The sequence below is a fragment of the Triturus cristatus genome, chromosome 9 (genome assembly GCF_964204655.1).
Source record: "Triturus cristatus chromosome 9, aTriCri1.1, whole genome shotgun sequence".
Classification (NCBI taxonomy): domain Eukaryota; kingdom Metazoa; phylum Chordata; class Amphibia; order Caudata; family Salamandridae; genus Triturus; species Triturus cristatus.
In genome coordinates this window covers 465,084,164-465,109,175 of record NC_140592.1, presented here as the reverse complement: position 1 = coordinate 465,109,175, position 25,012 = coordinate 465,084,164, and the positions used below count along the sequence as shown (strand labels likewise).

At 44.4% G+C, this 25,012-nt stretch overlaps 1 protein-coding gene across 3 annotated transcripts in view; it reads right to left on the bottom strand.

The window, feature by feature from the left end:
• Positions 1-369: 369 nt before the first annotated feature.
• LOC146798149 (estrogen-related receptor gamma-like) overlaps positions 370-25,012 on the bottom strand; it is a 185,873-nt gene continuing 161,230 nt past the window's right edge. For all 3 annotated transcript variants that reach the window (XM_085627939.1, XM_085627936.1, XM_085627937.1), the window contains exon 7: positions 370-1,344. In XM_085627939.1, coding sequence (XP_085484065.1) covers positions 1,100-1,344 — 245 coding nt within the window. In that variant the 3' untranslated portion in view covers positions 370-1,099. The remainder of the gene's footprint in view (positions 1,345-25,012) is intronic.

Below are 25,012 nucleotides of genomic sequence, written 5' to 3'. Positions count from 1 at the left end.
AAATGTACACCTCCCAGGGGAGGCATAAGGGAGGAATAATGAAGAGAAATATCTTTATTTTCCCTAGTTTTCCCTTTTTCTATGTGCACTGCAACCTGCAGCACACATAGAAAGGGGAAAAAGCCCCTTTTGATTGTCTTAGGGCAGAAAAGTTTCCCTTCCAGCACAAAAATAATCATCCCAGCAACACAGGCACCCTTGCACCATGGTGCAAAGGTGCCTGCTTTGGTGCACTGCAGCTCATTGCGCACCAGTGCAGGTAAAAAAGACAGGAATGTGCCAGATCAGATAGATACGGCGCATTCCTGTCCTTTTCTTTTGCCATAGGGAAACACAGCAGGAAGGCCTGCAGTGCTGCCCTATGCCAAAACTCATAAATGAGGCCCTAGATTTTGCCCACGGCAGAGGGGCATGGCCAGCTCCTTTGCTTTGTTCAAGACCCGCTGACTGACAGTTCTTGCTCTATATGTCTAACATGGTTATAGATGAACGTGACCTACCATATTTGTCATCACTTAAGTAACTCCCATTACATTTGTGAATACTTTGTCCTTTTAAACGTACTATATAAGGTTTCTTAAACAGATTTCTCCAGTATGTTATGCATTCTGGCACACTTGCCTTGGATCAGGACAACTCTATACAAAAATCCAATAAATAATAAATACAGATATATAAAAAGAATGCTTTTACAACATTCCACCAATTGATGGCAGAATGTTCACAATGAAACAAGGAGGAACAGAAATAACAACATTGGAATGTTGACCCAGGAGGCCTCTGTCACGCCAGTCTTTAATGGTGCTCTCAACATTCCAGTGTTCTAATTTAGTGTAAGCCATCTGATGTGATTGAGCTTCAAGTGATGGTCTATGGCAGTGCATGTTCTGTAGATCAAAGAATGTACTTAATATTTTCAGCGAACGACTTCCAGTTGTGTTGGTCAATAGATTGGAGTGAATGTCCTGGAGAAAATTCACCTTTTTGTAGCATTTAGTGTTGTTTTTCTCCATCTACAGTTCCAGAATGAGGGTCATAATGTCTTGGGGGTGAATATTGCTCACCTCATTCCCCATCCCTTTTCTTCCAACCACAAAAGTCACATTTTGGCTTCGAGCATCTCCAGGAACAGTTTGTGCATGGGTACCCTCCCCTCAATCCGGATTTGGCAAAATCCACGGACAGCCTCTTCGGCGGTCTGGCGCAGAAGCGGAAGTGTCATAAGGAGCCTGCCTCCTCGGTGGGCATCCTCCAGGTGATGTTCCTGCTCGTAGTCCAGGAGGGCCTCGTGAAGATGGTCCTGCAGGCTGAGCACTGCTTCCATATTTTCGATCGACGTTGAATCTACATGGAATAGGAGAAAGATGGTGACAAGTCATTGTGTTGGTCTAACGTTGTCCCTGTGGCTGCATTATGCATTTCTGAGCATCAAATACATACGTTTCTATGTGCTTCCCATCTACCTCATAGTGACTCAGGGCCAAACAGCTGCCACTGCAAGCCAAGGGAAAGTGAAATGGTTCTGCAACCCTTGGGAATGAGGGGCCAGATGTACAACACTTTTTAGCATGCACAAATGGGTCTTAGACCCATTTGTTCAGGCTAAAAAGCATGGGCCCAGGTACAAACAGTATTTTGCGACTCGCAAATAAATTACGACTCGCAAAGTACTGTTTTTCAACTCGCTATTAGGAAGGGGGCTTTACCTGACTTCCCCAGCACAACCAGCAGTTCATGGCTTACAGCCAGTGGTGGCTCCTACGTAATGGCGGAGAAGCATCGCCCCATTCTTCAGAGTCAGTCACCGAAAAATAAAATGGTAGTAAACAATATAATTTTATTTTTTCTGGTGAAAGCGCTGCATAGCATGCAGGAGTACCCGCACGTGGAACACATGTGTACACTATCCTGCCAAGGACTTCAGTTACCAAGTCCATTGCCCCTCGAAGGGGCGGCCGTGGCTGAAGCGCTACATAGAACAGGAATGTCCTGCATGTGGGACACATTCGGAGACTATCGTGCACAGGACTTCAGTTACCAAGGACCTCTGTCCCTGGGAGAGGGCGGGTCAGTGGTGTAAGCCTAACATAGCGTGCAGGAGTTTCCCGCACAGGGGACACATTTGGACAATATACTTCCCAGGACTACCGTTACCAAGATCCCTTGCCCCTGAGAGAGGGTGGGCCACAGGGAAAGCTCTACATAGCGCACAGAAGTTTCCTGCATGCGCAACTCATTTGGACACTATCTTGGCCAGGACTTCAGTTACTAAGATTCCCTGTCCCTGGGAGAAGGTGGGGTCGCAGGGGAAGCTTAATATTGCACACCGGAGTTCCCAACATGTAGGACATATTTGGATCCTATCTTGCCCAAGACTTCAGTTACCAAGATTCCTGCCCCTGAAAGAATGTTGGGCCGCGGGTGAAGCGCTACATAGCGCACAGTAGTTCCCAGCACACGGGACACAATTGGAAACTATCTTCTCCAGGACTTTAGTTACCAAGATCCCCTGTCCCGGGGAAAAGGTGGGGCTGTGGGGGAAGTGCTGCATAGCGTGCAGAAGTTCCTCGCATGCGGGGTGCATGCGGGACATGAAGACCAGGCCAAGAGCGGGCCCGTCTTAGCCCATATGTGTCAGGAAGATGCAGTGCAGGGCCACCTCCCTGATAAGTATTTTCTAATGTTGTGCTTCTACATGCCGTATAGTAAGTATACCTCTCTGAATAGTAATGATAATCATTCTCTATTTTCTTGCAGTTGACTGGTAAATTGATCTGAAGATAATGGAAAAGAGGAAGAAGGCCTGGGAGAACCCACAGGGGTGGCCAAATGAAAGCAAAATGGGTTGTCATGCTTCCGAGAATTACACCCCATAAAGGAAATAGTCAATCTTATAGAGGAAGTACAATCTATCTTAAGCAAAGGGAAAACAACTGATCTTCTTTTCTCAGGCCAAAAAGTTGCTGATATCGTTAAGAAGTGACACAAGTCAGCAACCTTACATAAAGTACCTCTTTCACCCCCTAGTGAATAAGGTCGGCAAGAAAGGCACAAAGTTCCACAGAATGTAACAAATGGAAGGAGGAGGCCCAGTATACCACTACAGCACCTGTGGAGAAACACAGTCTTGCGGGTACTAACAATAGAGAAGGAATCAATTGTAATATTATCCCTAATGTTGCCTGTACGATTCGGTTTAGCCCTCTCGTCTCATCTGAAACTGTCAGTGGTCCATTTAATAGGATGGACCTAGAAGGCCCAGCGGTGCATGATAAGGGCATGGCTTGTAACTGTATCTTTGACATTATAACACTCCAAGAAACCAATGCTCAATTGAAAGGAGTAATAGGTCAATTATGCAACCAGGTTACTTTATTGTCGACGAAAATGTATTGTTTAGGGTTATTCCAACTAGAGAAGGGGAGAGGGACCCAAGGGCAGAGACTGCTCTAACTTGACCTCTAGAAGTGGGGGGAGAGCACTACACCCTGTATAATCAATGCAGGCAAATGCCATATTTATCTACCCAACTTCCAACAACGAGCCATAGTTTTCTGGACAGAGCTCACCAGCAAAAGGAAACAATTACTTAACTCCCTCCTGCAACCTGCAAAATATAACTAGAAGACCAGAGAATCCCAGTGGTGGAGACATCAATTCAATTCTTCAATACTTTTGTTTCCGATGCATCAAAATAACGGGGGAGGAGGGCTCCAAGAAGGGCAAGAGGCCAAAGCGACATGTTCAAACTACCCCATTACACCCATCTGAGACACCGACCACAGTCATTATGTAAGACAGGGTTGCCACTTGGAGTATATGCAACCCAAAAAGTCACAGGAAGAGAATTGTACATGATTAATCTTCCCAAGCTTTTAGAGGGAACCAGGGAAACAAATGACCCCCTAAATAATAAAGTAATACATTGGATAAGGTACCACCGACATTGTTAGTCATTGGTCAGATCTGATCTTCTTGACGTGAACCTATGTTCAATGAATGACCGGTATGACGACATAAAGATTGTTTTTTGCCCAAGGAGGAATTTGTCAATGGATTAGTGAATTTAGACCAGCGGACTTCATCCCTTAAGGGCTCCCAAATTCAATTCGAACCTAAATCCCCAATAAAATATGTACGTCAAGAGAAAGGAAAGATCCTCATGACATCCATAAAAAAGTAAAATCCCATAAAACTGAGTTCCAATCAGCTGGAGATTGCAAGGAGTCTGACTGACAAGAGGCAGGCCACCTATTTTTGACATCAAACAGGGCTACCACCTTTGTCATGATCAGTTCCTCTACCACCTCTATGGAGAACTTAGAAATGCAAACAGGTGCTAATGGCGGTAGACAAGGGATGAAGATAAGGTCCTCCCCTCCTAACCCACTGCTTATGGATGGTACCCTAGCGATCAAGGTGCTATCTTGGAATATTGCAGGCTTAAAATTCAAAACGAATGATCTGGATTGGGGAGAATTATTAGATAAATATGATATCTGTGTGTTTCAAGAAACCTGGGCTTGCAGCCAGTACATAGATTAGGCCATGGAAATTACACCATTGAAGCAACTGCATCACCGGCTGGACGCCCATCAAGTGGACTAGCAATATAGATAAAGACCTAGCTAGCCTACGGCAGAATCATAAATATATTGACCTGTTGGGGCTAGACATTAATTTGACAGATGGCATATTTGCAATTAGATTAATAAACATATATATATATAGCACGTTTGTGGCCCAAACTGTGAGTCACTGACCTTGTTGGCTAATGATGAGCTTCCAGAAGAATTTGACAGTGACAACCCTCTCATCTTGGCCTGGCGATTTTAAAGTGACCTTTGGACCCACAGAAGTAATACAAAGTCCTATAAAGGCGGAAGATGTGGAAAGGAGCATTCCTAGTCTGACAATTCCTCCCCTAAAAAAAGGTCAAAGGTAGCTTTGCAGGTTGTATCCTTAACAATGTTACATTGCTTATGCGAGTGCAATGCTCGCAAGCTGTACGACCCGGGGGATAACTATACTTTCAAGAGGGCATCTACTAGCAGTAGGATTGATTACATCCTACACGATCTTAGTCTATGGCCCAATTTACAAGGCATGAATCTTATGGAATGACAGGACAGTGATCATAATGCTTCATTGTTAGAACTGAGAAATCTTCCCCTACAGAACAGTAGTCATAATACATGGTCAAACGACATCCCAATCTTTTACTCTAAAAACAAGAGGCTGGTGAAATGGCGTGTCATTCATTCAGATGAGAATACACTGGCCCATATATAAGGCAGTTACCTCTGCACTAGGCTCATGCAATAAAAAGGCTTGCGACAATCATCTACTCATGTCTACTTTTACTGAATTAAAAAAACTGATCAGTGTTCACTTTTATAAAGATATGAAGGTTAATGCGGTCAAAGTCCGAGATACTCTATGGTAAAACACTCATTGCAGAAAGGATAACCAGAAACTGATGCTCGCATTAGAAAGTTGTAATACAGCCAACATTGCAGAAGGGAGGAAACACTAAGGGAGGAAACAAGCCGGGTCTGGTGGCTCAGTGGACTAATGTGTCTGCTGCAGGGGCCTGTGTTCGACCTCATGGTCACAGGTTCAAATCCCGGCAGGTCCACTCAGCCTTTCATCCATCTGAGGTCGATAAAATGAGTACCATTGAGTTGGGTAACAATAAACATCTGTTATTCAGCGCCAAGATACCCGTAGTGGTGAACGTGTGCTTTACAAATACACGTGTTATATTTACTACAAAAACGTGGAGACGAGGGCCAAGGAGGGATGGGAGGAATAGCTTTGGAGTAACTTGGCCAAAGCTGCCTCATTGAAAGATGGTAGGATTTATCTGGACTTATTGGTTAACGGCACAAAATCTCTTTGAAAAAGATGAATATTTTTAAATTCATCCTCAGAGGTACAACACTTCAGTCAACTGTACTCAAACCAGAGCAAAGAAGTCTGCTTTGCTGGTGCTGAAGATTAATCAGTTGCAACCCAGGATAGGGAAGATGCTCCCCCAATTATATTTACATTGGAAGAGACATTAACGGCTCTATACAGTACCAAGAAAGGAAAAGCACCCGGCTTTGATAAGATACCTGGTGACCTTTATTGTTCTGAATCAATTGTTTGGGGGTAAGTATTAATGTTGATATCCACTTCTATATCCAGAGGGGCCAAGATACCAGAAGTCTGGAGGGGTGATAACATTATTACAATTTTCAAAAAAATTACAAAGACAACTCAGCTAATTACAGGCCTATTAGCCTAATTGACAATGCACACAAAATATTTAGTAGGCAGATTCTGGAAAAGATCCAAATTTGGATGGAGGAGAACTACATTTTGTCATAGGTTTCAGGCCACAAACAAGCACCAGAGACCAAGTGTTCCATTGTATTCTAATTCTTTAGAAAACTGTTGTACTGAATAAGGGGCACGTACATGTAGCACTTGTTGACCTATGAGCAGCATTTGCACTGATTCCATGAGAGAAATTTTGGGCTGCATTAAAAAGTAAGGGGGTGCCAGTAAATTTATTACATATAATAATATATCTATACAGTAATAATTATGTCCACGTAAAGATGGCTTGGAAAGGAAGAAATAGCTGAGCATATATATATATATATATATATATATATATATATATTAATAGATGCATCCCACAGGAAGGCGTCCTAGCTCTGACCCTATTTACACTATATATCAATGGGCTCATTGACGCACTATATGATTGCAATGGTGACCCCCTCGAAACTGACAAACCAAACAATTCCTGCCCTACTGTTCGCAGATGACACGTTATTAATTTAAAAAGCTCCAATGGATCTGCAGAACCTTATGAACCAGTTTTCAATCTTGTTGAGTACGGCTCAGAAATGAATGCCTTCAAAGCCAAATTTAGGGCTTTTTGTCCTCATAGATCATTTAGAGGGAAAAGGAAGCTAGACACCTCCCTCCTAGAGCAGGTCAAGGATTTCGAATATTTGGGAGTAAGAATTGCCAGCTCACTATCTTGGGGTTCACAAATAGTGAAAAGCAAATTGACTCTACAACATGCTGGGTCAACCATTGGCAAGAAATTAAATCAATCTAACTTCCAACCTCTTAAACCTGCGCCAGAAATTTACTGTGCGAGAGGGCTTGGTGCGACTCTGCATGGAGCAGAACTTTGGGTGTGGAACAACCTAGGGAATTAGAGAAAACGGAGATTAGATTTATGCGAGCTGCACTTAGGTTGCCACACAGTACTCCACTTCTCCCTCTGCGTTTTGGTTTGGGATTTTAAAATGCATCACATGTAGCAGCCCTTAAACCACTGATTTACTGGATAAGGGTATGGACAAGCAAATCCCCGATTCCCCTACGACAGTGGTCAAAAACCAGAACAAGTCTGGTTCATTAACTTGGTACAGAGATATCAAGTAATGGATGTATTAGCTAGGGCTACATCCAGCTTAGGACAATCCCTAGGGGACCAACAAGGAAATGTCAGCCCAACTGAAGTCAAGATACTACATGTACATTGATGAGAGTTGGCAGACCAAGTCGGACATTGACTCCCAAATTGATTTCTATTTTTCAAATGTAACACGGTTCTCGAGCTCTTTTAGATCAAACTAAACCACCTCAAGCGAGATTCATCTTTTTGAAATTCAGATATGGTACTTTGCCCCTGAAAAATCTCAAAAGTAGATGGCGAGTGTTTCTTCCATCTGTCCTGTCTGTAACGCAAGCACCAAAAGGGATGAGCACATCCTGTTTTTTTGTCCTACTTGCCATAAACTGAGAAAGACTTGGATCATTCCAGTATGTCGTATTCTGCCTATAAACCATTTAGTGGACGCAATTCGGATGTTAAGATCAGAAACTACAGAATGCGTTCTGTGTCCAGATATTCATTGTTTACGTGGCGCAGTGGATGCAAAATATTACAAATATGATTTCCTTCCTGTTGCTGCCTTCCTCTTAACTCCTTCCGTGCTCATGACGGAACCACGCCGTCATGAGCCACGGTTACCGTGTGCTCATGACGGAGTGGTTCCGTCATGCTGCGGCCGTTGGCGGCCGCGCCGCCCACGCGGCGCTAATTCCCCGCCTGTGCGGGCGATTAGCGCTGTGGGCGGAGTCATGACGGAACCACTCCGTCATGAGCACAGCCCAACCGTGGCTCATGACGGCGTGGCTCCGTCATGAGCACCGGGCCGCCGCGCTGCCCCCCCGCACCCCCCAGCGCTGCGGCGGAATTTCCGCCGCAGTGAAGGGGTTAAACTGCACTAGAGAGCCAGAGAGTGCATTTAAACCCCTCCCACCAGCGAACGACACTACATTTCTCAGCAGCCTTGAAGGCGGGCCAGCTGATCTTTGGTTTTTCATGCCTCCTAAAGCCAAATAAAGCTCTCCTGCAGCTTCTGCATCGCTGGAAGCTGATTCTTCCCTTCCCTCCAGGAGGTGCTTTCCCCTCCTGTTGCTGCCTTCCTACTACACCATACCAGAGAGTGCATCGGACCCCCTCCCACCACCGGACCAGACTACATTACATTTTCCAGTAGCCCCAGAGGCGGAGCCAGCTGGTCTTTGGATTTTTGCACCTCCTAGTCGTAAATAAAGCTCCCGTGCAGCTTCTGCATTGTGGGGCATGCCCGAGCATAGCCCAGTCTAAGGGCAGGTCAGCCTGCGGGGCTGGCCCACCCCTCTTTCGCCTGACCCCCAACTGAAGGTACTATGCCCGCAGTCCCTGCACCTGCTCTGCATGGTGTCCCTGCCCCTGTGCTGCCTGCTGTCCTTGCCCCTGCACTGCCTGCTGTCCCTGCTCCTTCGGTGTCCATCCCAGGTCCTTGCCTGGCACCCAGGATCACTAAGACACCTACCAGGACCACAAATGGAGGCCGACACATGGCCACACAGTGGACACGTGCAACAGTTGTGCCATCAATGCACCACTGGTGGACAGCACCCAGTGCCAGGTCCCCCTGGCCCTCCCGCCACCCAATGGCACACCACCAAGGAACTCCTGACCTGGACACTGAAACAATAGCTGCGTCTCTTCCTCCCCACGATCCACCACAGGACCCTTCATTTGCCAACACTGCACCTTCTCCTGCAACACAACCTACAAAAGATCCCGCACCACTCCTTCCCATTAGACCAACGACAACCCGCAACTGCTCCAATTGCATGCTGGTCAATGACCACTAACTCTGCAAACATGCCATGGAAATCTGGGACACCATCACCACCATCTCAACAAATGTTGCCTTCATCACTGCTATGTGGCGCAACCCCTCCTAGAACCCTGACATCACCACCACCACTCCCGAAAGCTACAAGATGAATCACAAGACCATGTAAACAAACAAGGCGGAGGCATCAACATCATCTTCAAGGAAGCCATCAGATACACCATCACCAACGATGACCCCACACCTCTCATGGAACACCACAGTAAGAGGCACCCTTGCCTACAGACCCCCGGGACCCCAAGCAACATTCTACGATGCCATCTCCAACCTCATCGCCAATTCTGGATTACTAAATAGGCAAAGTAGGCACCATCCTATCGGCCCCACTCCTTTTAGGGGACCTGTGACAATGGATCAAAATTGGTTAAATTAAAAAAGTATGAGGAGTTAATTTGCGAGGGGGGGCAAAATTTCCTCCTAGCAATTGGCTCTCACCACTACATCCTACTCGGCGATCTTAACTTCCATATAGATGACCCCAACAATGCTATCTCCATCGCCCTCCTGGAGAACCTAAAAAACATCGGCCCCACTCAACTGGTCACTGAACCTACGCACAAAGCTGGATAGACACTCAACCCCATTTTCACCTCCAGTGGCAGAATCAAATTCAGCCACACCACATAACTCACCTGAATTGACTACAGCACTGTACACTTCACAAAACAATCTTCAAAAGGAAGGTGCACCATGAAAGAAGTTTAACTTTGCATGATTAAGTCCATCATCTTCTTTTATTATTCCTTAGTATTGTACAAAAATTTTTTTTTAAATTCAGCCAACGCGTTTCGTTCCTTGATACATGGGAACTTCATCAGGGCTTGAGGTGTAATGTGTTGTGTTCCCAATAGTTGGAAATATTAGTAGATTTACCACCCTTGGTCAACCATCACATTAAGGCGTTTAAGTTGATCCCGTCTGCAGATGGTATTCAGGGACCATGTCTTGCCCCAAACCGAGACCAGAGTTTAATCAGCAGCACTAATAAATTGTGATCTGTGTTGTACACTTCACTATCACAGACACCCAGCACCTGATCACCAGGCATCATATCTCCTCCCTCCGCAGCTGGAGCAAGGTCACCCAAACTCAGTGGTCACAGGCAGTCACCACCTCTCAACCCAAGGCCTCAACAGGGCGTCCAGGAATGTGCTGCTTGGATCACCAACAGCCTAGATAGAGTCGCCCAACTAAAACCTACAAAATCCACAAGACCTCTAGACAGGCCAGCTGGTACACTACAGAACTCAGGACCACCAAGAGCGACTGCTACCAATTGGAGAAACAATGGTGCACCACCAAGAACCCCACTGACAGAACAGCTCACAAAACAGTCCTGAGCAACTATCACCGGCACATCAAAGGAGCAAAGAAAGCAGACATCACCATACACATCAACTCCGTGGCTAACCACACAAAGGAATTCTTCCAAATAGTCAAATAATTCTCCAACCCAACAGCCATAGAGATCAGCATCTATCCCTCCCAAGAACTCTGCGACACCATCTCAGACTACTTCTACAGCAAGATCACCAACATGTACGACAATTTCAACCTCCAACCCACCACCCTTAACCCCAGTGACCTCAATCAATCAGCTAACATCAGCTAAACCATTACCATCTGGTCTCTGCTCACCCCCCTTACCACCTCAGCCATAATGTCTTCAATCCACTCTTGAGTGCCCACCCACCTCTGCTCCCACCATCTCTACAACCTCGCAGCGAACCCTATTAGCACACAACTCACCAGCATCCTCAAAACCTCCCTCTCCACAGGAACAATCCTGGACAAACAGAAACATGCAGATGTTAGACCCCTCCTAACGGAAGCTTCTGACGACCCCAGAGATCTCAAAAATTATTATCCGATCTTTCTGCTCCCCTAACCAGCCAAAGAACTTAAGAAAGCCAGCAACCAGCAGCCTATTGAATTCCTGAAACAAAACCACCTATGGCACACCTCACAATCAGGATTCTGTGCCAAGCACAGCACTGAGACCACGCTGATTGCTGCCAGAGACGATTTCAGAACACTCCTCGACCGATGAAAACCATGGCCCTGATCCTCCTCGACCTCTCCACGGTATTCAACACCGTCATCAAAATACTCTATAACATAGGCATACAGCAAGACGCCCTAAAGTGGACTGCCTCCTTCTTTACAGGATGCACACAGAGCAGTCAACTGCCGCCCCTCACCTCTGCACCCAAAGACATCCAGAGAGATGCCATCAGGGGACGCACTGACGGGTCGCAATCTTTTAGGTGATGCACTTTATTGCGCCTCCTGACAGATTCTTTGCACCCGCGTTTATAATATGGAACGGGTTCACAATCAAAGAAATTCCCTCATTAGCATGGGGCCACACCACAAGCACATGAGGGAATGCACTCCGATGATAACGCTGGCAGTATATCTGTATTGCAGAAGGGGCTGCACAAGAGTCTGTTGCACTATCGGGGAGATTTGTATAATATGGCCCTTGGAAAGTAATTTGAGAGGACTATAGGATGATTTAGAGGGCTAAAAGTATTTGACTTGGTACTGGGAGGTTTCATGATGAAAGGATTTGAGAAAATCAGATGAATTAGCGAGAGGGAATTTTAGTTGGAATGGATGTTGCCAAGGGTTTGTAAATAAAGTTCTTTGCTCTTAAAATTTACTTTTTCACTTGACATCACTGGTCTGTGGTTATTTGGTGCCATTCCACCAGAAGGGAATTGTATCCCTCACTGCACTACCATAAACAAAACTATTCTGGAAGAGCAGGACTTAGGTCAGAGACAGACTCTTCCACAGATGCCATGAGTGATGTTCAGACTCTTCCTCAGTCAGACTGGCCTTAAAATGCAGGTACTAATTTACACTTGATTCTCCCGCATGTCACACATTTATTTCAGAAATGGATATGAGCTGTGTGATTTCCTTATGTCTTTCTTTGTCAACCTCTGCAGTCTGGTTGAACACCTGTCTTTTCTTTGTCCCTTCTTCTACCTCACCCTACACACCAGGAATAGCAGTGTTTAATTTGAGGCGTCGGTAGCAGGTGGGGCCCACTGGCCCTCGTTTTTTAGACTGGCACATATTTTTACTCTGCAGACTTTCAGAAAGACAGAAAAACAGTGACAAAGGGAGAAAGCAGAGATAATAAAAGAATCTGCAAAGTGTGAAAAAGTGACTTAGAATGTATGGTGGTGGGTGGAGGAGGGATGAGATGGAATCAAAACTAGACTCCCTCGGTATTCAGCAGACCTGATATTCACAGCGCCCGTTGCAGCTTTTGAGCAAAATGTTATGTTCTGCACATATTGCTTTACAAATTAAGCGCCAGCAAAGAGGAATTGTGCTCCCTTTACATCACAAAGCTTCTTTCTGATTAAGAGAAAAGACTGTGAGGAGTGAAACCTGCCATATCCCTTAAAGCAACACAGGTTGAATCCAACATATTTACTGGCAGAGTCTGTAGCAACCAGGCAGGCTTCTTCAAATAAAAGGACAGTGGAAACCAGGACTAAGGAAAACATCCCCTAAATCTGACAGGATACCATTTTGTCACCCCATTTGAAATTGTCCGATTTCCCGTTTGACCCATTCAAGCCTAAAGTTAAAGGAGATTGCGTAGCCCCACCACTCGTCAGCAGCGGCGGCAGGGTCCTAAGAAAAAGAAAATGTGAGTCCTTGTCCCAATTTTTTTTTTCCTTTTTGCAACATAACACTGCAGAAAGCTATATGATAGTAATATGTGAGACAAGAAGAGAAGCGACACGCCAGACCACATCAGGTGATTTTTTGATGGGACACGTGCAGGTGGCATCAACTTATAGTCTGAATTTGCGTGAACTGACACATATTCCCTGGGCCCTTTGTGATAGAAGGATGTCTGAAACTCATCAAATGTAGCATTTCCTCAGTGCACCAACTCTTTGAAAAAAAGCAGTTGGCTGAGAGGAGGTCCGCAAGAGCAAAAATTGCTCAGCAGTTCTCCAAAACTGTGCAGATTTTGTGACAAAGCTCAACATCTCAAAAGGGATTGTAGGGATTTTGAAATTCTTTGAGCCGCTGAGTAACAAGAGCATCTTTGGCCGGCTGTGGTGGAAGAGCGTCTTCGACAAGTGTAGAATATAGATTTCGTCTCTCGTTTTCAACAGTGCTCCTCTCGTCTTTATAGGTTTCTATTACTACATCGCTGAGAAGTTATGTTTCGAAGAGCCATAAACCTACCCGAGAGACCGGTCCAAATGCTGCATTAAGGTTTCTAGATGACTCCATGTTCTCGGGCACCCATGGTTTATTTCTGGGCTTGCATTTAACAGTCCAGTGTGTTCTGGACTTGTAGTCCTGCTTTACTTCAACTGAACCAAATGGACCATAGTTCTAGCTTATAATAGATTGGCGAGTGGAGGGCTGGACTGCACTGGTGTCATCTGGTAAAGTTATGCTAAAGTTTGTCAACTTAATAACATCAAGAAGTTACAGTGGAGGCATTATCCACTGGTACCAAAAACATGCTGGCCAGTTTATGCGAGAGGGAGGAATAGTTTCAAAGTCGCAACAATATATTACAATTTTACATCACTGCCAAATGCTGTCATCACTAACAGGACCATGTGACAGGAAAACAAAAAGAAACAGACAAGGTCCACATTAATGGTCTATCTTGGGAAATCTTGATCTTGAGCCACAGAGAAGTTTTTGGCTTGTAAAAGCAAGCGGTCGTTTCCCACAGACACCCATATATTTGCTATACATTCTTCTGCCCTACCGATAAGAGAATGGACAACAACCATCCTTATTATATATGTATCTCCATGTCCAATAAAGATGTGGTTATATGCAGTATTTAGATGAATAAACATGCTAATGCCTCCCTATGTCACGAGCATTCATGGCGGTGTGTGCCCTGAGACCCCCTACAGAGATATCCTAGAAACCCATAATAGCATATTCTAAATTTCCCAGGCAGACCTTTGCCTCCAGCCAAGCTGCTGCTAAGAAAAAGACTTTAGTGAGCTTAGAACTTAAAGGTGATTGTACAAGTTCAACTTTCCCTGGAATGACCTCTCTCCGCCCTGCCATGTGCTGAAGAGTAATTAAAGATGCTATCTCATTAGAAAGAAGCCTATCTATCCATCAACAAGATTGATCACCTTATAATGAAAAAATCAATCTTTTAATTGCGGCTGTCGCTCCCACTTTCTGTCTTATCGCCGGAAAAATGATCCTGGCGCTTAAGCAGATGCACAATTGCAAAACAGCTGTGACACAAAGTTATTTCCTAAAACAATCAGGAAAAAGAATCAATTATTGTTTTGTCAAAGAAACAGAAGGAGACTTAGAAGCAACTAAAGGAATGGAACAACTCGATCCGGGCCACAGGGAAAAGGCTTGTTGCGTGTGACTTACAAGTCAATATGTCTGACGCGTGCAGCGGTGAAGCCATGAAAAGGATGTGTGGTCTCAAGAGACCAATCTGTTAACGAACCACAAGGGCATACCTGTGAGTTCACTGGACCATACAGCAATAAAGGAAGCCGATTGCCAGTGGCGGCTCCTCCGCTATGGCGGAGGAGCATCGCCCCACTGCTTTCAAGCAGTGCGAGAAGCAAAAACATAAAATGATAATAACTTTCCGTTATTATCATTTTAAGTTTTTGCTGCTTTGCACGCGGGGCTGTTCTGCTCTCGGAACAGGGCAGTGGAGGTGTAATTTGCCCACTCCTAAGTGCGCAAAGACTGCTTGGTCAAAACAGTCATGCGCACTTTCCCCATTCTCCATGCAGGCTGCATTACAGCCTGCATAGAGAACATGCCCGCCCCTCCAGCCCCTGGCTGAGTGCCATGTCACGACATTGCAGCATTGTGATTGGCTTAGGGGAGGGAGCCTGGCTGCCTGCTTCCTTTTCCTGAAGTCAGAGGCAGGTGAGCAGGAGCAGAGATGCGGGACCCCGCGGCAAGGTAAGTTATTCTTTTATTTTGTTCACTCCCTCCCTCCTGCAATCGTGACCCCCGCGTCAGCTCCCCACCCACAAGCCATGCCAGCTGCCACCGCAGATTACTGCTCAAAGGTGGTGGTGGGTTGAAATGGAAAACGGACATTAGCACTTCAAGGATGTTAAGAATAGATCGGGAAAGCTCAGTCATTAATGTGGCGCTCCTTGTTTTTAAAGGACCAGACTGCATTATTGTCCATTTGAACAACTCTCTATTTATACTATAGCCTCAAAGCTGGTTATGGTGGCGTGCGCCATGGAAAGCTTTCCAGATGTCTGGTCTTCAATCGTCAGACGGACGAGTAGCAAAAAAGTAAAGGAGTCAGTCATCACTATCCCGGGATGTCTACATATGCCTTCATCCTATAAAAGAATAACAGATGAAAAACTAGCACGGGTGAGGAAACCACCAGACAATGGTTCCGTATGTTCTTCAAATGTTGACAAGAAAGATAAAAGAAGGATTTGCAGAGGACATCACATGATCCAGGTGTGTTTCTTGTCCTTGCCATGATGTCTTAGCAGGCGAATCCTAGTTTCGGGATTCCTTCGATGCACTCTTAAAACATTTACCGAAGTCACTTGGCCGAGAATTGTAATGTGTAACCTGTAATACGCTTGAAACTCCACATTGCTGTGGTGTTGTCGAAGATGTATATGAAAAAAAGGTAATAAAAAGATTTAAAGAAACATTAACTAGCTTGCGTGCTTCAAGAAGCCACTGAACCTTGGATGTTCAGAGATGTCTTCACAACCAACCTTTAAATGTATTACATTTTCTCTAAAACTGCCTTTTTCATCATTGTGTGAAGTTGGATGCAACTGACCACCACTATGCAATGGGTTTGTATGACTGGACAAGCTAGGGAGCTTGACCTACACCATTGACTGTTCTGGTGACTTTCCCATTTCTCCCTTGGCCTGAGGTGAACACGTCCTTCTGGACTGTATGGTGGTACTAAGGTCACATTCAAGACCAGCTTTCTATAGTACAGAGCTTCTTCCAAATGTAATTCTGCAGACCCAAGAAATGTCCTGCTAACTTGGCAAGTTATCACGTCATACATGCTTGTACACTGGTAAAATCTTGTTATGGGTTCGACGTCTGCACTGGCCACCAAGCCACTATAGAATCAAGTTGGGTGTATTTTTATTAGGCCAGTGCCAAATGCTTATTATGCATGCATCATTTTGCATAATTCACACAATTTATTGTTATGGAAATTACACAAAATGTTGAAAATTAGGAATCTGACACATTTTTGCTGCACGGGAATGGTTTGAGAAAGAAATGTCTAGTAGGAGATACATTTCAATAGAAAATGTCAAGTTCAAGAAGAAAACGTGTAGCGAGAAACATTTTTTTACTAGATCCAGTGCCCATGCTGGTATCTCAAGAGACTTTTGAATGCAAAGTATGCCTTTCAATCTTCACACGATATACCCCAGAGCATAGTTTGCTTAATTCTGAAATATCTGAAATTTCGCATAATTTCAGGGGAATAATGCATTTTCGCCCACACCTAATTTTGATTCTCAGAACATTTTCCCGATTCTGTCCACACATACTTTCTTCATTCTCTGATTCATATGCCTCAGACTATAAGTTCTCTATAGGTGTGCGGAAGAAAAGACATTCTCGGTGGTTTTCTTAATTCCTGGGCACACCAACACTGGAATTGAATCTTCAATGTTCTCCGAAGGCCCATATTGCTTCAGATGTCAGAAGGGCCATCATAGCCACCCCAACATGGATGTCAGAATAGCTCACATACCCACGTCATTATAAACCTTTAGGTAACTCAATTGAAATGATAACCTTGCTTTAATGAGTCTCTTATATTTGACCTGATCCCATTTTAGAATTTTGTAACTGATAAAGTTGGGATTACAGTCTAAATGTAAACGTTTGATTGACATGATGAATTGATGCTGTTTTATCAAGAAACAAGTGTTGGCTAGGCCAAGCCAGGTCATCCCTGAAACGGAACACAAGCAAACCAGACGTGGTTCCCATGCACACTGTGTCATTGGAACCAAGCTGTAGCTGACTGATGAGGCCATAACTAGGGCAAAACCTCTCCTGGGTTACTTGTGTTCTGGCTAAAGGAGAACCTGGCTTGGCAGTTCATGCTGGACTGTTTGGACTGGAGCAGGATCAAGACTGATTTGCATACAGGTGGGTCTAAACTGGTATGACATGGTGTGCAAAATAACAGTGGATTGGGATGTAGCCAGAATAATTACCAGTGACTGAACTTAATTCAAGCATTCCATCCATCACTTTTTTGTGTACTTTAGTGTGTTGCCCTAAGTGAGATGGGTATGCCCAGATGTGGGTCCCGTGCACACTGTGTAATAGAAACCAGCTGCACCTGGCTGATGAGCTAATAACTACGGGTAAACCGGTCCTGGGTAGCTTGGGTTCCAGTTCGGGGAGAACCTGGCCTGAGAGTTCAAGGTGGATTGAGATGTGACCCTAGTAATTACCAGTGTCTGAGATTAATTCAAGCCTTCCATCCATCACTTTTTTGTATATTCCTCTCTATGGCACTCCACTCTGTGCCACTAACATCAACGCTATACACCCCTATGCCACTCCAGGCAACTCCACTGTATGCTATTACACTGTACGCCACTACAGTCAACCCCACTACACTCTACCCCTATCCACTCTACAACACTCCACTCTATGGTATGCCACTCTACACTCCTCCCCTCTACATCACTCCACTGTAAGCCACTCCATTGTATGATAATCCACACTTTGCCACTCCACTATAAGACACTCCAATCTATTCTACTCCAGTCTTCGCTATTCCACTGTATGCCACTATACTCTTCCCCCTTCCACTCTATGCCACTCCACGCTACTCTATTCCACTCTATGCCACTCCACCCCATGTCACACCACTCTATCCCACTCCAATATATGCTATGCCACTGTACAGCACTTCACAATACACCACTACACAGTACCACACTCCACTCTACACCACTCCATGCCACTCTTCTGTACACTGTTTCACTCAATGTCATGCCATTGTACACCACTCCACTCCACTCTAGCACACTCCCCTCTACATCACTGCGCTCTACACCACTCCACTGTTCGTTGTTCCACTGTACGCCACTCCATTATACACCGTTTCTGTCTACGCCACTTCAATGTATGCCAGTCCACTTTGTGCCACTCCACTCCACTCTTTTATTCCACTGTATGCAACTCCACTGTATGCACTGCCACTCTATGCTATTCCATTCTAGGCTACTCCACTCTGTCACTCCAGTCTACCCTACTCCACTGTATGCTATTTCACTGTACGCCACTGTACTCTAACCACTCTGCTCTATGCTATCCACTCTGCACTATTCCATTTTATCCCATGTCACTTTACGCCACTCCGGTCGACGCTGCTCCACTGCATGCCACTCACTGTGTGTCACTCCACTGTATGCTATTTCACTATACGCTACTCTACTGGCTGCAACTCCACTCTATGCCACTCCACTCAATGCCACCCCAGTGTACGCCACTGCACTCTATGCTACTCCACTCTATGCTATTTGTGTGTATCTAATGTACTCTATTCCACTGTATGTCACTCAACTCTATGCCACTCCCCTGTACACCACTCCACTGTATGCCATTCCACTGTACGTCACTCCACTCTACATGACTCCACTTTACACAACTGCATTGTACGCTACACCACTCTACACCCCTCTATTCTAAGTCACTCCAGTCAACACCACTCCACTCTACACCATTTCACTGTACACCACTCCACTGTAATCTGTTCCACTGTATGGTACTCCACTCTACTCCAATCTACTGTATGCTACTCCACTCTATGCCGCTCCATTCTACGCTATTTCAGTGTACACCACTCTACTGTATCCAACTCTACTCAACTCCACTGTACTATGCTCTAAAACACTGTACTCCACTCATCGAAAGTGTACGCCCTTCCACTGTAGCAAACTGTACTCCACTCTATAGCACTCCCCTGCACAACAATGTACCCCTGTCAATGTGAGTTTAGAGCACTCTACTGTAGTATATGCCACTGTACTGCACTGTTCTCCACTCTACAACACTTCCCCCCGTTGTGCTGCACACTGCAACACTCCACTCTATGCTGTTCCACCCTGTGACAGTCTACTCTACTGTATAAGACTCCACTTTACTATGCTCTATGCCACTACATGACACTCAACTACTCCATGCCCCTATACTCTATTATGCAACACACTACCCCACTCTATGACTGTTTGACATTCAGAGTATGCGACTCTACGACACTCTACTCTAGAACACACTACACAACTCCTTCTATGCCGCTACATCCCACTTTACTCCATTGTACTCTATGAGACACTACTCCACTGTATGCCACTATTCCACTGTACGTCTCTCCACGCTACTCCAATCAGTAACACTGAACGCACCTCCACTGCACAACACAATACTCCACTCTATAGCACTCTACTGCACAATAGTGTACTCTAGTCCATGCAAGTATATGGAATTCTAGTTTACTGAATGCTACTGTACGACACTCTACTCCACTGTACAACATTCTATGCAACTCCCTCTATGGCACTGCAACCCACTTTAGGGAACTAGGTTCTATGACACACTACTCCACTCTACGCTACTCCACTCTACCACCTGTACCAAATTGTAGTCTACTCCACACCACTCCACTGTTGAACACTCTAATCCACTCTGTGGCACTCCGTTCTACTTTACTACTTCACTCTATGACATGCCAGACCACTCCACACTATCACACTTTACTCCACTGTATGCTATTCCAGACTACTCTACTCTTCTCCACGCTACTCTACTCTACAACATAGCTTTCCACTATATGACACTTTACTCCACTCTATCCGCCGCAACTCAGATTCACTCTACTCCAGTATATGATACTTAGCCCCATTCTACACCACTGTTCCACTCTACACCTCTCCACTGTATGACACTCCTGCACTCCACGTAACTCAACTCTCAAAAACTATACTACACTCTATGCCACTCTGTTTGACTCTCTCTACGCTACCCCTGTACACTCCACTATATAACTCTCTACTCCACTCTATATCGCAACACTCCAAAGTAGAACACTCTATGGCACTCTAAGACACTCCATTGTATGACACTCTCCTCCACTGTACTGTATGACACTCCACATATCCAAATTGCATTCAATGCCACTGAACTATGTTATCTAAAACAGATTATTTTTGTTTTTTAAATTGAAATTCAAATAAAAAACACAAGGTAACAGCTTAATTATAGTTAGGAAAAATGCATGTATTCTTTCTATACAAACCATATTTAAACTACACAAACATTAGAAATTCTAAAGTTATAGTTGTACCTTACATTTATAATCATACACTACCTCTAAATTACTTTAATTGTATTTATTATTTCTAAACAAAACAAACTTAAACTACACAAACATTACCACCTGTAATGTTACAGTACCTTACATTTTTATGCACAGCCTTCACATTATTACTATCACTCCTTCATACACACTGTTTTCAGCTTGCTAAACATAGAATAATATTCAATATTATTGAATTTTTTGTCAAACGCCCATCAGCTGCCATTTGCGGCCTGGCCACTCTGTTTAAAAAAAAAAAAAAAAAAGTAACAATATTGAAAATAATATTTTATTTTAAGAATTATATGGTTGGGGAACCATAGGGAAGCAAGTGGGGGAGTGGGTGGCAGCAAGAAATAACAAAAATAAAATCCAGAGTGTGGAAAGTAATTGACAGGGAGATGGTGGCCAGAGGATGGAGCAACAATGAGCACATTGAGGTTGGGATGGGTATTTGAGGGAAGATGCAGATCACGGGGACAGAGAAAGAAAACACATGCATCTCAAACGAAAAATGCAGATCCTGAATGAGAGCAGTAGTAGGATACAAGCCATCAAATCAAAAGGATGATAAAGAAGGAAAGCAATTGAATAAGTTCCAAGTAAATGAGAGTGACAAGAAAGCCACCCAATGGGAAGCAATGCACTGCCTCTAAGCTCATTGTAAGTGTTTGGCAGGGTCTACAAGAGGTCTTTAACAAATAGAGAGGTAAAACCTGTCTGTCGGGGAGACCTAAAAATGATAGTGAGCGAAAAACTACATGAGAGGGAACCTAACACAGCCGCTTCGTAGGGTTCTGTGGAAGCTGTAAAAAAGGGCCACCGGGAGCTGTAAGAGGTGCAAATATAGAAACTATTAAGTCAACAGTGGAGTGCAACACTAGAAGAGGATCACATTTTCATTGGTTTTGCTTCCTCTTTTCTGGTACAAAAAGTCAGAGGACTTTTGTTTTTCGATATCTAAAGTGCTGTACTTGGAGTAGACCAGAGCTCTAGGGCCTGGATTAGGTACCAGATCTTGCCATTCAGGTGGAAGAGACTGCAGTGTATCAAGAGGCCTACGGCGAGCCACTGGGTCAACATTTGCCTTTTTGATAGAGTGAATGGCAGAGGCACATAATTTTACTTCCAGCAAGTGAAGGATCACTTGAGTCCATGTGGCCAAGATACAACCACTGGTTTCAGTTGTATAAAAAGGGCGTGATTATGAGTTTCACACTAGTGGCAGGTGCAAACCCCACACATGTATTTGCTATTACTGAGCAGTAACACCCCACCAGTGCAATGCAAATAGGAGTTAACCCCCTGAGAATGGGGAACAACGGTGCGGGCACAGAATGACTGTGCAATATTCCACAAAGTATTCATTTTCCAAAGGCTTAACATACATATTTAGCATCTGCTCTGAGCAGTTGGCAAATGTGTGTGGGGACTTCTGTGTGAGTTGGGGTGAAAGGGGTTTATGGAAGGTAACATGGGGTGGAGCGTGGGATATTCTCTGGATTCTGCTGCAGCCAAAGTCTTTTGCAAATTTACTGCCCGAATTACCTGCCGGCAAAATCAGGTCCAGTTTTCCTGTATCCGGGAAAACCGAATGTGGGAACACCAAGCTACGTGTGAGTATGCACGACATATCACACCCAGGGTCAGCGCACTGCCTAACTTGTAATCACGCCCAGGTTGCTCAATCGGGGTGGTTGACGCAGCAAATATTTTTTTATTTGTAAAATAAGCATAATTTTCCAGAAAGTTATGCAAATTAAATAAAAGCGAGAGAGAGGTGATTTTTCTTTAACTAGCTTTCTGAGGGTGAAATTATGTAAAACAACGTAATCGGAAGGAAAAAAAAAAACATTGCAAAATATGTAAAACACATCACTCACCAATCAAAATAAACTCCAAATGTTACTCTCGTAAACATAATTCACTGGGGCCTTGAGATTTTTCAGCTTGGTCGCCATTAGAAAAGCCTAGTGGCCTTACAGTAAGTGCCTGGTAGACCGTCCATTGCCAGTCTGATTCTTCACAATGAACAAGGCTGCTCCCTACCACTCTCTGGCAGCAGGCCAACCAAAAACAAACCCTGGTCTACTATTGATCAGTTTGCCCGGCTCTCTTCGCGGCCTGTCAATATGACAAAGCCATTCAAGTGCGGGGTCAGTGACAGCTGTCAATAGCCGTTGAGACTCATTTAGCTTCCAAAAGCTTCCCTCGCTGCTTTCTTTCTCTTGCATAGAAAATAGAAAGAGGGGGAGAAAATATAAGAGGGCAGGTTACGATGCCCTTCAAGAGGTCAAACTCTTTCCTGGTTGGGTTGGGGATTTACCTAACCTGATAGGACGAGGAATATGTTGCACAGTCGCTTAGCTCCTGCTGCTGGTTCAGCCACATTACTTTATCGATCTGGAGATTCAGATCTTTGCCTTTAAAGCCAAGAATCCCAAATTTGCGAGCATGGCCAAAAAAGAGTTCATAGACCATAACCGGTCATATATAATTTCTTCATCACAGGTTGCGTCTTGTTAGTTTGTGCATTCTCTGTCAATTTGAATGCTTTTCAGCTTGTGCTTCATTTTTATAAAGAGAGGGTAGCAAATTCCACTTTTTGTGTGAAAGTTTAGGGAGTGGTTTGCTCAACTTTCTTGAACCTTGGCGACTCATTGTATCCACTATACAGGGGATTAACGAACAATTTTCTCCTATTTGTGAAGATCTTGTTGGTCAGTTTATGTTTTTGGAGCTTGGCCAATCCATTTTGCATACACTTTTTTATCTTTGTAATCAAGTTTTGAGAAATCATTTCACCTTGTTATGCTCAGAACTGGTAATATAGTTACATGTTTTCCATTTTTCAGAAAATTTGGATAAATCATTTTTTTCATCTTCCCAAGAATAGGGGTAATATTTTTTTCCAAATTACCTGGAATTGATGGGCTAATTTTCTTCTCCTAGTGGAGATTTCTAGTGCTTTTCTACATTCAAGGTTATTGTCTTCATTTCATTGAAGGATTGTGGCCACTGTCTCTATTTTTTGTATGATTTGGTTGGTCAGGTTTTCTAATGTTGATATTTGCTCCATAACAGTAAGGGGCATATTTACAAAAATACGTTGGAGCGCAGGGCTATGCCAAATTTGGCAACGCGTGCTCCGACATTTTCTAATCGCAGGGATGCGCAGTATTCACAAGATTACAGAACACCCCTGTGTTTCCCCTATCGCAAAAAAAACTGCCTAGAGCCAATGCAGACACCCTGCTGCCATGTTGCAAGGGTGCCTGTGCTGCAGAGGGGATTGTTTATGTGCAGTAAGGGACACCTTCCTGCACATAAACAAGCATTCATGGTGATTTGTGCTTCCTATGATTGCAGCACACACAGGAAGAGAAAAAAAGAGAAAAAAACGAGGAAAAATTAATAATTTCTCCTCGTACCACCATGCTAAGACCAGGTATTACCTGGAGTTCGTTTTTGGCGCTGCCTCAACCTTGTAAATCTGAGGCAGCGACAAAATGCAAAGGGTGTTGTAGTGGAACGCCCACAGCAACACCCAATGCATGCCCCTTTGCCGCAGAGGACTGCAGTGGAAAGGGGCATATTTACAAGGTGGATTAAGCCACGTTAAGTGGCTTTGCACTACGTTTTAAATATGGGAAATGACGCAAGGCCACTGGAGCGTCAAAAAAAGTGACGCTCAGGTGGCGATAGGTGCTTGTACATATGCCCCTGAGATTTCTTAGTTGGACATTTTGGAAGGTCATTTTTTTCAGGTTGCTGCCTCTCAAACACACACAGCACTGACAGAGCATGGTCAGGCAAGCTTCCTCAACACATCAGACCAGGTGAGATAAAAAACGAGCAGTGAGGTGCATGCAGAGAGAGGGTGAGGCAGAGAGAAAGTTGAGATACAGAGAGGTGGTTGAGAGGTAGAGATGTGTGGGTAGGCACAGACAATGGTGGAAAGAAATCTGAGCCTGCGGCAGGCACAGTGAAATGGGGAAGAGGGAGGTGTTTTGGATGAGAGAAGAGGTAGTCAGACTTGAAATAGACAGGGTGAAGAGATAGGTAGATAGGCAAAGAGAGAGGATGAGGTTGAAGCAGTGCGATGAAGTAAGGAGGAAGACAAGAGACAGAAAAATGTTTTTAGTTTAGTTGCCACCAAATGCCTGAGAGCATGAGGCTTAAGGCTAGGCAGGCTGGCATGTACACTAACCCTCTGTGAAGTGTATGCTCAGTTGTCAAAAGTATTTGTTTTTGTATGCAAATCATTATTACTGAAGTAGTTCTGACTGTTCCGGTGCCTTTTCCAGGACACATCACAGGAATGGTGTAAACATGTGCAGTACAGGGAAAT